The sequence below is a fragment of the Glandiceps talaboti genome, chromosome 8, assembly GCF_964340395.1.
Source record: "Glandiceps talaboti chromosome 8, keGlaTala1.1, whole genome shotgun sequence".
Taxonomy (NCBI): Eukaryota; Metazoa; Hemichordata; class Enteropneusta; family Spengelidae; genus Glandiceps; species Glandiceps talaboti.
Window position 1 is genome coordinate 14,203,345 of NC_135556.1, and position 16,246 is coordinate 14,219,590.

The window sequence follows — 16,246 nt, forward strand, 5'->3', positions numbered from 1 at the left end:
AGCCTGGGGGGGGGGGGGGGGGGGGGGGGCGGTGGATTCTTAAATCGGGCCGACAAAAAGTCACTGACCCCCCCTATCTGTAAAACCCAAAACAGGCTGACCCCCCTATCACTTAATTCTAAAACATGATGACCCCCCCATATATGATATTTGCATGAGTGACAGGTATTTTTTGATCGTGACTCAGTGTGGACTGCTTGACTGTCTTGCATCTACTTTATAAGATCCCGGGTTAGCACTATCATAATTATGATTATTGACTACACAGGGTAAATATATTTGAAAAGGAGTTTAATAGCATCTTGACAGTGAAAGGTAGAGGGAAAGCTTGAGAAGGGAATATGTACAGCTGTCATGGGGGGTCCTAGGGGGTCTCCCCCTAGAAGCCCAGGAGGTTTTTAACTCTGAAAAGTCAATTTTGAGACTATTCAGACATTTTAAGAAAATCATTTCCAAGCTTTACAAGACAACACCAACATGTAAAAAACAACTACATAGGGTTGAAATACTTTTTAATATACTTTGATAGCATCTTGACAGTAAGAGGGGAAGAGCTTGAGACTGGGATATGTCCACCTCATGCGGGGGGGGGGGGGGGGACTTCTGAGGGGTCTCCCTCTAGAAGCCCTGGAGGATTTTTACTCTTATAGCCAAAATTTATGCTATTTAGACCCTTTCAAGCAATAACTTAATCCATGCTTTACAAGACAGCAAGTATCAGAAACTATTCTTTATAACTTACACTAAGGGTTGAAATATGTTCTTAAAAAGTTAAATGGCATCATTATATACATGTAGTAAAGGTCAGCACATCTAATGGTAGTATCATTGGTAGGGGAGATTTGGAGATTAAGGCAATTTTAGACTATCTTGGCAAACATTTCACATCTTGAAAAGACAATATCATCTCAAATTAGAATAGGGTGAAAATATTTAAGAAAAGCTTAATATCATTATGACAGTAAAAAGGTTGTTGGTACATCTGATTGTTGGTTGAATGCATGAGTGACCTCTGGGGGTGAGGAAGTCCTTGGGGTTTTCCCCCTGGCAGATATGGAGTTTTTTGCTTGAGATACTAAGGCAATGTTTAGGTTATTCATAACCTTTGAGGTAATATTTCCAAGCTTCGAAAAGCTAACGTAAATGTACGTTTTAAATGAGTTTCCTATATCACATAAAATAGACATGTAACATTAGTATAGGGGCATTGATATGTGTATAATAAAGTCACCGATATGTTAGAGAACTTTAGGTGGTCATACCTAGTGCATAATAGAAACTGGAATCTGATGAGATGTGGTGATTTGTAGTGTCAATAACATGATGAGTAGAACAATTTAGATTAACTTCATTTATAAACTATCTATGAAAATTGCCATTACGAAACCTTTAAGTTCACTTTTGCCCCAAACTGCAATATAAGTGAAGCATTGATTGTGAAACAGCCAAGCATTTACATGACATGTTCTGTAACTAGTGTGGTAGCTAGGTAATACATGTATATGTATATGTATACTAGTTATGTTTGAACTATTAAGTAATACATTTGTATTAAAGAATTCATGTAAGAAACAGGGACAAGAACAAATATTGACATGTACCACATTCAGACACGGCTATATGCCATTGTAGAAAGGATTTTTTTCTTCCATCACAATTTAAAACACAATGACCCCCCTATCCCCAATTTTCAAAACAGCATGACCCCCCTACTGCCAATTTCAAAAACTGGGTGACCCCCCTACCAATCCACCGGACCCCCCCCCCCCCCCAGGCCGAAGAAACTGACCGGTCCCTAAATCATGAATAATGATTAACAAGCTTGGTGCATCAACTTGGATCAAGTCAAGGCTTGTTTGGAATTGCAGTCACTTTTGAATGGAACATCCTTTCCATCTAACATCATCATCACTTTTACTCAATATCATCATTTTCTATCAGTTATATCAAACATGGTGAAATAAAACCCTCCCATTGAACACAAAAGTAGGTTGGATGACGTGTTTATTCCTGAAAACTGCTTACATACTGAGATACAAGTTTTAACATTTGAAGGCTTGGTTACAACTGACAACTGCTTGGTTAGGATTCTCCAGTGTGTTACACACACATACACTAGCCTGTTTACTGTGCTGTTGAGATACATCGTTAGCTGGTTGTACCTCCCTAGCCCTCGCATCAACAGCCTGTCATGATTACATTGTCAAAGCTGATAACAACGGATTGAAAATTTCACCCAATAGCCTGGTTGATCATCGTGTGCAGTCCTTTCTACCATGACAACTAGTTTGACTATCATTATTCAAATGAATCAGTATGTAAATATACACACATTGCGTGACGTGAGACAAAACTTGAAGTGAACATATGTTAATTAATTTACATGTTATTTACATATGGTTCTATGTAAATTTAACCCTATGGGGTGATGGATAACGACTCTTGGGGGATGTGGCTACGTTACATTGTAACAGTTTGACAATATAGTCAAGACAAGCCATTGATGTGAGGGCTAGAGAAGTACGACCAGCTAACGAACTATCTCAACATTGCCGTAAACAGGCTACACACACACACCAACTCTTCACTATACCATGACAATGAAATCCATAGAAAACTACATTACATGTACACTAATACATACATAAGATATTACAATAAATTTAAAAAACAAAACATATTTACAATATGGCTGAACATAAAGATATGAAAAAAAAAATTACAAATTTTGACACTCTACACTTTTGTCTCCAAGTACCTCATAATTGTTTGAAAATGCCCCTATGAATTTTTTTTTAAGACATCATGATTTCATATCAATATCTTTTTGTTTGTATTATTACAGTTGATCATTTTGTACAAATTAGACATTCTCCATCTTTTCTGCCTACATTTTAAAGTTTCTCCAAAAACCTATATTCATTCTTTGCTGTGATCTCAATGTCATTACTGTACACTTCCTGACTTTCACGTAGTTCATTTCACATTTCTAATTTTTCAGATTTTCATTTTGACATATCAACACCTTATTTTGGAAAGTCAGCTCTTTAGACATCATCCTTGTCATTTTTGTCCTCACCAGAACACTCAGCTTCTTCACCTTTAACCCCATCACCTTTGACCTTTGCCATGTCACCTTTGACCTCATCTGTGTCAGCTGCTTCTTTGTGCTTTAATGTATCATCTTCATTGTCATCCTTTATGCTAGTTTCTCCACCTTTGACCTCATCACCTTTGACCTCACTTTCTTCACTTTTGACCTCTGCACCCTCAACGCTAGCTTCTTCACCTTTGACCTTATCATCTTTGACCCTACTTGCTTCACTTTTGACCTCTTCACCTTCGACACTAGCTTCTTCACCTTTGACCTCAGCACTATTGTCCTTTGCTTCTTCAACTCTGACCTGATCACCTTTGACCTCTTCACTGTCTGGTGTTTCTGTTCCTTCCTCAAATCCGACGTCCTTCTTCTCTGATTCATCCTCTACGTAGATGATATCTTCAGGATTAGGAGCAGCCGGCAAGAACTCTTCTCCGGGACAAATCTTTTCAAATAACTTCTTTGCCTAGAATAGTAGTGTAACACAGTGAAATGATGGTGACTCTGGAAAATTCTTTTCAAATAACTTCTTTGCAGTGAAATGATGGCAACCCTTTTTTTTTTCTCTGGACCTTTGGATTTCAAACATGATACGATGCAAAATGTAGATGTGTCAAATATATACATGAATCAAGAATTCGATATATGTAGATACTATTGTGAAGATATTCACTTTGGAGCAATTTAAAACATTTTAGCAAAAAAGACATTTATTTTTATTTTATTTCACACTTTGGCTCCACTAAATAGTCACATCACTTACTGTAAGATAACGCATTGAATCACATTTATTTCCATACATTGCCTTTATTACCTGTGATCAAATTTTTCTGAAGAAAGTGACTGTATTTCACACTTATTTTGGTGCAAATTTTGTTACTGCTAAACAAGCTCAAATCAGTTTAGCCCCAAAATTGTGTATTCACAGTATGTTGAGGGCACCCTTCCCTCTGTACATAACTCCTTGTTGGACCATCACTCCAACAAAGTAACTGATCTCCATTGATCTGTATTCTTTACTATTATAAAGGTCAACTATCATAGAGGTCAAAGTTGAAAGACTTGTATCTCACAGACTATACTAACCTGTACAACAGCATGTTCAAATCCTATAGATGGGCCTGGTCCCGATGTAACTAACACATTCTCGGGTAGATCAGTGAATGCCTCGTCAACACACTCCGATGTATCTGACTGAGTAAAGTACATACACCATAACACTTTGGGTTTCTCGGTTTCAGTTCCACCGCTTTGTTCTGCATCTGATGGTGACTCTGAAATGTAATTTAAATCAGTCAAACCTAAGTGTCTTTATCCAAGTAACAATGCTTTCGAGAGAAAGTGTGTATGATGCAACAACTTGAAAAGTTTAAAAACTGATACTATATTACTATTACAAATCCTCACAGACTGAGAAAAAAATGTTTGTAACATAGGATCATTAATGTGTTGTCTATCTGTAGTAAAATGATTATATACAATGTGTACATCATTTTCAAAATTGGAATGCTATAATGGTACTATTTTGGTCATTCTCGTAGGCCAGAGCACACATTTCTGCTCAAGCAACCTCTGGGTGGTGTGTCTTGGACGTTGTCGTAAAAGAGGCCGTGTGGTTTACGATGGTGATTTCGGCATGTTTCTTACTTCTAGCAATGACTGATACATAGCCCTTTGATAATCACAAAATATAAATTTCCCTACTTTAATCAGCACTTCCTGAGGTCACATCTAAATGCCTACCACCCTCATCACCAGAATCTTCCCGTTACAGACTATGATGGCCTGATTTTAGAAATGAACTGTACAAAGTACAAGATACCATTACATGTAAAGTCTTCCAAGGAGAGAATCTTGATCTTACCTTCCTCAGCAGGTTCAAATAACAAATCTACAGCATATTTCAGGTCTTCTTTAGCTGTTTTACTACCTTTACATGTCATGTGAACTACATCTGAAATAAATTAATATAGCAGAAGAAAAAAAATGTAAGTGTATTATTATGGTTTGTTCAATATTCTTCTATCAACACTAATCACATTGTAAAAGACTTACAAAAAAAACAGCTACAATATTACTAACAAACATATACATTTCAAAAATTACAAAAGTTTCAGTTTTGGCACAAAATTGATTAGAGTTTGGTGGAGCTTGGATTCCAGATTTGGAGTTTTTTGAAAATTTTACTAGCATTACCCTGAGAGCTCCAACATTTGAGGGCGCCCTTCTTTGGTTTTTGTTTTGTATGTAATGAAGGAGAAAATGATGAATAGTATAAATGGCTTATTAAGAGAACTGCTCAGCATTGGTTGAGGTATGACTCCACAGAGTGTCTTCTAGTTCTCCTACAAGACGAACATACATCTTTACTCTATACTTACACATTCCTTTAGGACATGCATAGGCAGCATGGTTTAGCTCTATTACTTTGACTGGGTCTTGACCTGGTGTTGGTGGAATTGTTAGCAAAGTCACCTACAAAATGTCAACAACAACAAAAATCATGATTCAATTTAGGTTTGATTTATATTCAATCTGTCTTTATTTATGAAAACAAATGATAAATAAAATTGACATTGGTCAGATAATTATAGGGTAAAGTACTCAATAACAGCACTTATCCACTGCCACACATGTTGTGAATGATATATGGAAAGTAAAACAAGAATAAAACAAATTATAACTTATTATTTGAGAGAAAGTGTGCAATTTATCAGTAGAGGTATATACCACTGTGGCACACATTATACTGAACACATATTGCCGGGCCATGAGAGCTATAGCACCCGTTTATTACACCCGAGGGACTGTGAAGGCCGAGGGAAATAGCATGTGATTCTGGTAACTCACAGTCACAAGGGGGTAATGAACGGGTGCTATAACCTGAATATAGGCCAGGCAATATGTGTTTAAAATATACCTCATGCTGTGAACTCATGGTGGCAGACGACATCGTCAGAAGCTGCCATTTTGACCTGCTGTGAACTCACGGTGGTCACGTGACCATGTAATAGTTGATGGTCATTCAATTTTCCTATCACGTGACTGATTCTAGCGAATCATGGCACAGCATTATCACTAGGTATATTATAAATATTATTATTGGTACTCAGTTTATTGAAAAATGAATCTCAGATTCTACCTGGTCTTCTGCTCCTGGTTTTAATGATCTGTTTGTGAAAAATACTCCTCTTGATACACATCTGAAATTGATCAAATTATAAGTGACGATGAAATACACCTGTACTGCTGTATCTAATGATAATTATGTTTTAAAAAGTGACTTTCTGGGTTAACAGGCTCTTAGAATGACTCTGTGTACAAGATGGCACACTCTATACAGTGAGACAATAAAGCCCATGCAATAATCATCGACAACTTTTTTGAAGAAATAAAATACCCAGTTTATCTATCAACAGAATGTATTTAATTCACTAAAAATACAAAATTATGATTTACCACAATGACACTTTTGCCAAGGATGTATGTGATATTTCATAAAAAGCAAATGAAAATCTTCTTACCCTATAACTTCTGGTTTACTGTGTTGTTGGGGTACATAGCTACCTTCCATAATAACCCATCTACAAATAAACACAAAATGTGTCTTTGTAACTGTTGTGAAAGGCGTCATTTTTCTATCTGTATGCATGGTATGTTGGCATACATAACAAAGCTTGATTTGCTTTGGAACTATGTGATCTGTAATTTTTGAACTTGTACTGTGAATAATTATGGAACACAAAATAAATGATTTGGAAATATACTGAAATATCAACTGGTATGCAGATTTTTTATCATCATCGTAAATACTAAAGTTATAGATTTTATGAATAAGTGAAATGTGAGATAAAACTTTGGTTATGAATGCTAATCACATGACAGTGCACGAAGCAGTTGGAAAATATGTCTATTCACAAACATTACATGCTTCTGAAAGAAGAATTATTCAGACTTGTAAAGAATGAAATTGCAATCAACACTTGAAAAAGACAAGTTTTCCAAGGAAGCTACATATATGTGACATCAGATTGACACAAAAAGTTTCTTAGAACAACTTTCAAAGTTATATGTATGCGTAGAAATATTGCCTTGATTTTCAATGTACCTTCTGAACAGCACTCCTAGTGGTCAAACTGTAAAATCTATTGTCTTTCTGATAACCAGAATACATAGCATATTATGATACTGATAGCTTACCTACAATTTAACCTTTGACCTTCTGTATCTATGATTCCTTTACATCTGAAATAAATGAAACATCAACGGATGTCAATCAAACTCATACAGCTGCCATGGTTACATGATATAAACACATCAAGTTGACATACATACAAATGTATCACTGACCAATGCTTAAAACTGCACAAAATAAACGTTTTACAATATGAGATGTTCTCTTACAGAGTTATTTATTTAAACAGGAAATTATTTAAATTCAAACAATCCAATCTCACAAAACATTTGAACCCCGTCTAATCTCAATATTAAAGTTCAAACAAAAACAAAATTTGTCAAATTCAGGGCCCAAAACAAAGATTACAGAAAAAGGATTGTTAAGATTGAAATTAGTCTAACTACATTGTACTAGTCGTGTTTCATAAAATATAGGAAATCTACAATTGTTGTTAATATATCTAATATATATCACATAATGGTATGAGTCAAGATGAAATGAACACTCAAATGCGAAACTTACAATTTGGACTGTTTGTCGATAATCAGCGCTTTTCCATTTCTTCGTAACACATAGATACCAGCAAAGACTGCACACATTCTAGTAAAACAAACAAATAATTTGATGTTATTCTCCAACATTTTTCTTTTTTCAGCCAGGGAAAATATGAGTAACCTAAGGGGCCCTTGTCACTATGAGTAACTAGACGAGTAGTGACAACCCTTAGGTCACAGGAATTTCCCAGCTGAATGAAGAAATATATTGGAGAATAACACAATTATACCAGTTCCAGTAATAGCAAAGACAAATCGGGGAAAGTAACAGTAATTTTTAACGTTTTGAATCATATTTCGAACACAGCAGAACAAGTAACATAGACATGCGTTGTCGTGACAAAGACTCGCGTTGTTGTGACGTAGAAGGACCAGAGTATATATTCCATATTTTTTGTTCTAAATGGTTCGTGCATGGTATAACATGTGGTAGTCTGTCTACAGCTCTCAGCTCACAATTAAGAGTTATATACTGATAGTTATATAGTATCAGAAGGTATATGTGCAGAAATATAGACAAAGATTGACTGATGGAGTAGAGAAATACGAGATAATAAATTACTAGTATGCTATATGTAGCTTTCAAATACTTTATAAAGTTCTATTCATTGACAGACTCTACTACATAAATCTTGATGAGGTGACGTCATCAAGTTCTTGTCAAATTGCCAACTATGTCTACTTCAATCTTGTACATATGAAATACTGTAAACCTAGAAATTTGCCCTAAACACTTATTTTCACGAGAAAACAAAAAATGCAAAAATAAATAAGTGACTAAAATGCCTTTTTGTACATGAAAGCAAGGTGTTAATTAGTAAAAATTAGTTTTTGGAAACTAGTTGAAGACTGTAAATGGCAAAACTTTCTAGTGGTGAAACTATCCAGGTTTAAAAATATCTGTACAAAAACATTGTATTCCACACAATAAACTGTACGTACCTACAGAAACACTGTGGTAGTTCACCTGACCCATAGAGAGGCCATAAGAATGGGGTGTTGCCATAACGACCGAGAGATCTCAGAAAGTGATGTGTAGCTTTTAAGCCCTGAAAAAAAAAACAGGAAGTAGAAATATCTCTCTCTCTTTACATAAAATTACAAATGGACACATTCGCCTTTAAACATTGAAAACAATAGCATGACTTTACAGCTAAAATGATGTTGGTTTGGTATTTCACTCATGTGACATGACATTTTTATACACACACTCAGACATCTTCAAATACAAAAGAAACAATTACATAGGTGCCATGCACAGTGGGGATGCAGAAGTAGTCAAGCTGAAATGTTGATTATCAGTTAGAAAATAACCAACTGAAGCCATTAAAATTATCAAGTCCATGTGCAATGTTTTCATTAGAAGCACTGTGAAAGAATAACAGTGCTTATCAGTGTTCAATAGTATTGGGCAAAGTATCCCGCTGTGTTTATTGTGTCTCTGTTATTGTTAGTCTATAGTTGAAATATGTCTAGCTGTGTGTCAAAAAATGTAATGTCCCATGAGTGAAACACCAAGCCTACATCATTTTAGCTGTAAAGGCCCACCTGAGGTTAGGATTAAAATCTAGGTGTGAAAACTAAGTATTTGGCAGAATTATAGAAACACAACAAAGGAATGATCCCATGTAACCCTTATTACGATAACACTAATGTGATGACCCAGGACTGAAACATAGCCCTTTAAATAACGTTTACATAGTATTACACAATAGCATCTACAAATTCTATTTTGTACCATAGTTGTGCTTCTTTGATATCTTTACATCCTGTTTGATATCAGAGTACTATTCAAATCATACCAACTGATCTTGGTTACTTTCTTGCAATGAAATGTACTCTATGAAGGAATCATAAGTAAAGTTCAAAAATGTCACTGCTTACCTCAAGAGTTGGTGTTTGGTCTGTTACCATGGCAATTGAGTGTTGCACAAAATGTTGCAGGTTTGGTGTTAGTTTCCTGGTCTTCAAAAAATCTACAAATGGTCTGTCTTCAAATTCTGGGTGCAGAAAATAGTGGAACATTTAGTCACGGTTATAGTGGACAATAATTATTGAAAACTATTCTGGTTTATACGTTTTTCACATCCAATGCGTTCTGAAGCACCAGTAAAATATTGTACTCGTTGGCCCAGGGAAAGGCCCTCTAGTGTTGATTGCACTATTCGCTTTTGTTTTCATAGTGATCTTCTGCATTATGTGGGAACATTATCTGGATTTATCTGATTTATCAATAGATGAAGAGAAAGAAAGATGGACATGGCAATTTTGTATTATTACTAAATACTAGTAAATTTATACAAGCATTCCTTAAGATACTAACTTCAAGTTGGACAAATTTCCCATATGCAGTTGTTGTACCATACTTCCAAGGTTAACAATATTGGCAACAGTATGCCCTCTAAGCCAATTTGACATGCCACTGATGCACACAATTTCTAGTGACACACCAAAATTTGGTGCTCCCCCATCTCTTACAATGTGGTGACTCACAAGAAATCCAAGTTCTTCTCATTTTGACTCACAACAACAAAACTAGGTTATCATATAGAGGGTACACAGGTTGGCAACACTTGACAAAGACATTACATAGTTATATATATTAACTACAGACTGATATATTTCATTCACCTTGGTATTCTGCAGGGTGTTTTTCATATGCCAGACAGAACTCTATAAACTTCATCAACATTCTCTTCTCCAACATACTAACATATTTACTGCTAAATACATCTGATCTGGAACAAGGGACCTATAGCAAACAAACAAACAAATACATCAAATAATATTGATATTGATATCAATAGTCCACGTCTGATAAAACGACGTTCGGATCAGCAGTGTTTCTAGACAACTGTTGCAAGGGTTGTAAAAAATATCTCACCTGTTCTATTTTACCATTTAGATGTGTCAATATCCTAGTAACACATTTAAATTCGGCATAACGACTTATGTTGGATGATATCAATAGCTCTACTAACGATCCCCGGGAAAATAAAATCTGGAGAGAAAAATAAAATCGTTATATATGAGTATAACATTATGATATTATAAGAAGTGTGGAGTAAAAAGTAATATTTTGTACTCTGTTGAATTAGTCTACCCTTAGAAAACACTGTTTACACTGAGAAGGCACTGGTAGTATCGGAGCTCTAAACTTCAAATTACAGGCTCTTGGTAACAGTTCTTGGGCTTTGATAATACATATTGAGACAAACAGGCAGACATTCAGACACACAAATATATAGGTAAAGCCCACCCCCTTCACGAGCTAAAAATGTGGTTCTTGAGATTTGATTACATAAATACACACACACACACACACACACACACACACACACACACACACACACACACACACACACACACACACACACACACACACACACACACACATCCACCCACGCAGAATGAAACATACAGGTAATGGACAGACAGACAGACAGACAGACAGACAGACAGGCAGGCAGGCAGACAGACAGACAGACAGACAGACAGACAGACAGACAGAGACAGACAGACAGACAGACAGACAGACAGACAGACAGACAGACAGACAGACAGACAGACAGACAGACAGACAGACAATTACTTGTTATTATTAAAGCTACACCCTATAATAGCTGAATTTACTGAAACTTAAAGCATTTGGTCACAGAAGCACCAATAATGAAATCTCACCTTTGGTGCCAGGTCAATATTAAACCTTCTCCATTCTTTCCTGATATCTTCCATGGTCCATTCTTTCCTTTGAGGTTTTATCACCTGTTCTTTAGGTTTGGAATCACATGACTCACAACCTTTGACCTCAGTATCAGCCACTCCTGTCTCACTCACTTCTTTCTCAGATTTCAAACTTTCATTTTCTTCTCTACTTTTCATGTCACTGCCATCACTCTCCTTTACAGATGGAACTGTTTCTACGGTAACCACCGAAGCAGCTGCCATGCTGCCCTCTAGCTGTTCCTCACTACACTTTTCTTTAATTTTGTCTTTGTTCTCTTCTTGTTTTTCTTCTTTGGTAAGAACTTCTCTGCCATCCATGTCATCCGTGGTTTCAGCCATTGTTGTTAACCCTACCTCTTGGTCAACCGGATCTGGAGTCTTGTCTCGGCCCTGCAGTGAATTGTCCCCTTCTTCTGACTCTGGTTTAATTGAGGTCTCTCTAAAATTATGCAAACAATAAATCTCTTTAACCAACATATGTGATACTATTGTCTCCATATTATATCCAATAATTCAATAATAATCTAAATTGTCCATGTTAATAAAACAATAAATGGAAATTTGACTTTTAGTTACGCTGCACATGTAAAATTAAAAAAGACCATTGCTTAACAACAGTATTTACAGATATTACAGATAAGGCCATATAGGCTTGGGTCCCTAATAAAAGAATGTCTGTGTAAGTTCCTGTGTGCTCGTGGTACCGTAAACCTGTGACCCGAGGAGAGTTTTTCAAAGTAGGCATTAACATGATGCACGTCATCGCCTAGAATATCACATGATTTTCTTTTAAGGGCAATATTATACGGGTCAGATAATTGGCATTGCTTTGTTCCAATCAATTTGTCTGCTGTGTTGACTATTTGAGCCAATTTCACCCTGTTTTTGACAGTGAGATTGCCATACCATGTAACTATATTAAAACTTACTACACTTGTTATCAAACGTTTGTACACTGTTTCAAGTACATTAGGGCTAACATTAAAACCTCTGAGCTTTCTGAGAAGAAATAAAAGTCAACTCAATCCCAAAGTTTCTGATTTCCTACTTTAAGTTTTTAAAAGTTTATGAAATTTCAATCCTCTGTCTGACATATTTTCTCCACACCCAAACACATAGTTGGACATAGCAGACTCATTCCCTTCAATTCTCTAAAATTTTACATTTCTTGCTTCTTCACTTGACATTACCAATGTAACCTTTCCACACTAAAACATGACTAAAACATCAAATTATGAACAAAAAACACACAAGTAAAACTACTAGTATATCATTCATGCATCTGAGTATAACCAGTGTTTTTGCTAAGGTTGGGGAACATCAGTAACAGAAATAGGGAAAGGGGTAAAAATGGCAGTGTTTTCGAATAGAGTCTATCGTAATTTTGTTTGAGCACCTAGGTAAAATGGCATGGGCACCCCAGTAGATTTTACCTACTTACCGCCCTTACCAAAAACACTGATAGCAGTTTGTGGATACGGAACTCAATTTTGAAATACATGTATACATGTATATGTGCAATCCGACACAAGGTAGAAGACATTTGTATCTAACTTACTTAATGAAAGAATACACTTCCAAATTTTTGACTGTATCTCCTTTGTCAGGCATTGTGATGAAGAATTCACCCTCTCCCACTTCATAGTTATTGGTATTATCTCCTACTTCAGCTGCATCACTGTTGTCTTCTGTAGGACTCTTTAAAAAGAATACAAAGAATCCAAGATAATTTGACATTTGAACTGTTGAGGATAAACAGATAACATTATTAGCCTGCATGTATTTCATTGTAATGTTCTTTAATATATTTTTATTAAACTTATGTACCCAAATAGAATTGTCAACTTTCTATACGCTTGTAATAAAGCGACATCGTACCTTATCTTTCTATACTCACCAGTATCACTTAATTTGAAAATGGAAAACACTTCATATTAATCCAAATAAAATCCATCACATTTTTAAACTTTAATTCATTTTTTATACTAATCTTAATAATCCATACCTTATTTCTATCAAGCCATCTTTCCAAACCCTCAAAATTAAATGTTGCCCAGTCACTTCCATAATAATCATTTCTGAAATAGAAAATATAGTAAGTATTATTCTCGGTGTTTCTCCTGCAGTTTCCAAGGCAACTTGATGTCCTCTGAACAACATTAAGAAGTTAAATTTTGTTTAATATACCATCTAATATTCTTTTTTTTTTCTTTTTATGAATCACAATTCTCGGTACCTGCAATAGCATTTTACCTCATGCTAGAGACCAAATAGACTGTAATGATGTCATCAGTCTGGGCTTATCAGCCTGCTCTAATTTGGGAAAATGGGAGATTAGACTGCACCCACAATGGCTGATCTGTCAGTCTAGAGACCAAGAAGGTTGACTTGTTGTCCTGCATACCTATAGTAATGCATGTGAAGCATGTGGAGTGGAAGTTATGGTGTCAACCAAGAAATCAAATGTTCGTTATTTTTATGCTTTACCTAAGCAGTAATATTCCATTTCAGGTGCCGAGAATTGCCTCCTTTTATTTCAAAGGTGCACAACTGTGTTTGAAACGTTTTCTTTGCCAAGTTGTAAGGTGTGATGTTCAAAATACTACTTTGAAACTGTAAGCATACACTTCTTATACTTAGCATAATACTGGATTACGAAACACTGTACAAGGACGACAATATTTATGTAAGTCCTGTTCACACATACATCGTAGGCCGTGCCCAACAAGGGAACACAACTCTAGGAAATAGTGGCATTTTTGTAAATTTTGGGTTCTGGGGGGTCATTTCATAATTTTACATCACCTACATTCAGCACAATTTCTGAGAAACACCAAGTTAAACTTGTGCCTCATTTGGGGATTTTTGCTGTGGGCCCCGATGCCTCATGGGAGTCAGCAGATATACCTAGGTATACCAATGCAACAATTAACAATGAATATTCATTGTGTTCTCTGAAGATAATGAGTCATTCATTGTTTGCCTATTGTTAGAGTGGCTATTGTATTTATATCTGTGCCAATTTAATTGATAATTTAATTGGGCCAATTGAAGTTAATTTCATTCATTACTGAGTGATTTAATTTTAAAATTTACTTTGCAGCACACACAATCACACACACAATATATATAGATGTACATATAAACATACCAGTATATTGCTTTTCACCTTTTCATTTATGTTGACCTTTCCTGTAAGACTTATAATCACTCCTATATGCCAAAAATACTTTGAAATGTAAAAAATATGTTCTGTAACCATGGCAACACTTAAACAGAGCAATTGCCTAGCAATTGTTTTGTGCGATTATACTGAAGAAAATGCTAGCTTGAGTTGAGACATACCTGTCAATATGTAAAACACCTTGACCAATCCTGGCTAGGGCTGCCGCCAAGATACTTTCAGGCACACCTGACATAGGAATACAACAAGATGTACAATACTTTATGAAACATTACTTTGACAGGAAAATATTAAAATAATTTTTTTTTAAAGTTTTATGATAAATTAACGAACATTTCAACAAAATCTGTTAATTTGCTGAACAATAATAATATTTTGACACAGTTGTAAGCCTGTTCAATGACCATGAAATATCCAGAAAAACATCGGAAGTGACTGCCAATTATTTTCTCACACCTTTCTCCTTGTATCCATGGAAACACCCTTGGAGGGCTGAATTATATAAGTTATCACAAAATGCTATATGACATATATATATATATATATATATATACAACAAACATTTCAACAAAATCTGTTAATTTGCTGTACAATACTAGTAATAATATTTTGACACACACACACACACACACACACACACACACATAATATAATATATATAATTGCTTTTGTTTTTGCTCTTAGCTTATATAAATGTATATGGTAACACAGATATGATTTTTTAGACAAATATCAAGTACATGAAGTCATTAAAATGCAAATGCACATAGAATGCTTTAACAACAATTTTCACATATACATACTTGCAGCTGAATAGAAATTGCAACTTGTATAGTATAATAAAAATGTGTAAATGGGTGACATTAATACATGACAACTTTTCATTGAAAATGATGAGGATACGTGTATGAGTGCAGCAAAATTCATGATTCATACTATTTGTGTATTACATGTAATGTTTACAAACTTGTATTGTTCATTATCCATTATCGATATCATTTATGAATCTAATGTGTCAATTTAATTGTAGTCTTTTCGTCACTATTTCTTGACTATAAAATAATAACGGAATAAATTACACTTGGAAAATATCGTTATTATAGACAGGAACATGCATTCGAAATCACCTTGAAAAAAATTATTTTTACTTCTGAGTCATGAGTCAATGGACGTGCTTGGCTGGCGAAAGCATTTATCAATGTAAATTGTAATCAATGTTCATGACATGAATGAAGCATGAAGTATATTTTGAGAACAATAACCGTTTCCATTGTACTAAAATCTGACCGCTTTGACAAAATGTTCAAACTTTCAAAATGATTTGTTCATTGCCATTATGAAATATATTTTTATACATTAGTTAGATTTTACCTGTGCCAATCACGATCGCATCGTACTCTGAAGGTAGTTCGTCAGCCATCTTCTAATTTCCCACTTACGTCATCGTCACATGTTACTCATTTCTCCCGTGTCAAATGATTGGCTGAAATCTGACAACAATAGAT

The 16,246-nt window shown here is 35.2% G+C and overlaps 1 protein-coding gene across 2 annotated transcripts; it reads right to left on the reverse strand.

Annotated features, from left to right (window-relative positions):
* Nucleotides 1-1,950: 1,950 nt before the first annotated feature.
* Nucleotides 1,951-16,176, reverse strand: LOC144438477 (rab proteins geranylgeranyltransferase component A 2-like). Of its 2 annotated transcripts, XM_078127514.1 has the most exons (18): nucleotides 16,113-16,176; nucleotides 14,903-14,969; nucleotides 13,563-13,635; nucleotides 13,116-13,255; nucleotides 11,513-11,996; nucleotides 10,716-10,832; nucleotides 10,463-10,583; nucleotides 9,716-9,831; nucleotides 8,774-8,880; nucleotides 7,800-7,877; nucleotides 7,301-7,345; nucleotides 6,625-6,684; nucleotides 6,243-6,303; nucleotides 5,482-5,575; nucleotides 4,965-5,054; nucleotides 4,187-4,374; nucleotides 3,333-3,566; nucleotides 1,951-3,260 (listed from the first exon to the last, which is right to left on the reverse strand). In XM_078127514.1, exons 1-18 carry the CDS (start codon nucleotides 16,159-16,161, stop codon nucleotides 3,048-3,050), a joined length of 2,337 nt encoding a protein of 778 aa, XP_077983640.1. In that variant the 5' UTR covers nucleotides 16,162-16,176; the 3' UTR covers nucleotides 1,951-3,047. The 2 variants fall into 2 exon arrangements, with proteins under 2 accessions (XP_077983640.1, XP_077983639.1); XM_078127513.1 differs by having other exon boundaries at nucleotides 1,951-3,566.
* Nucleotides 16,177-16,246: the final 70 nt, after the last annotated feature.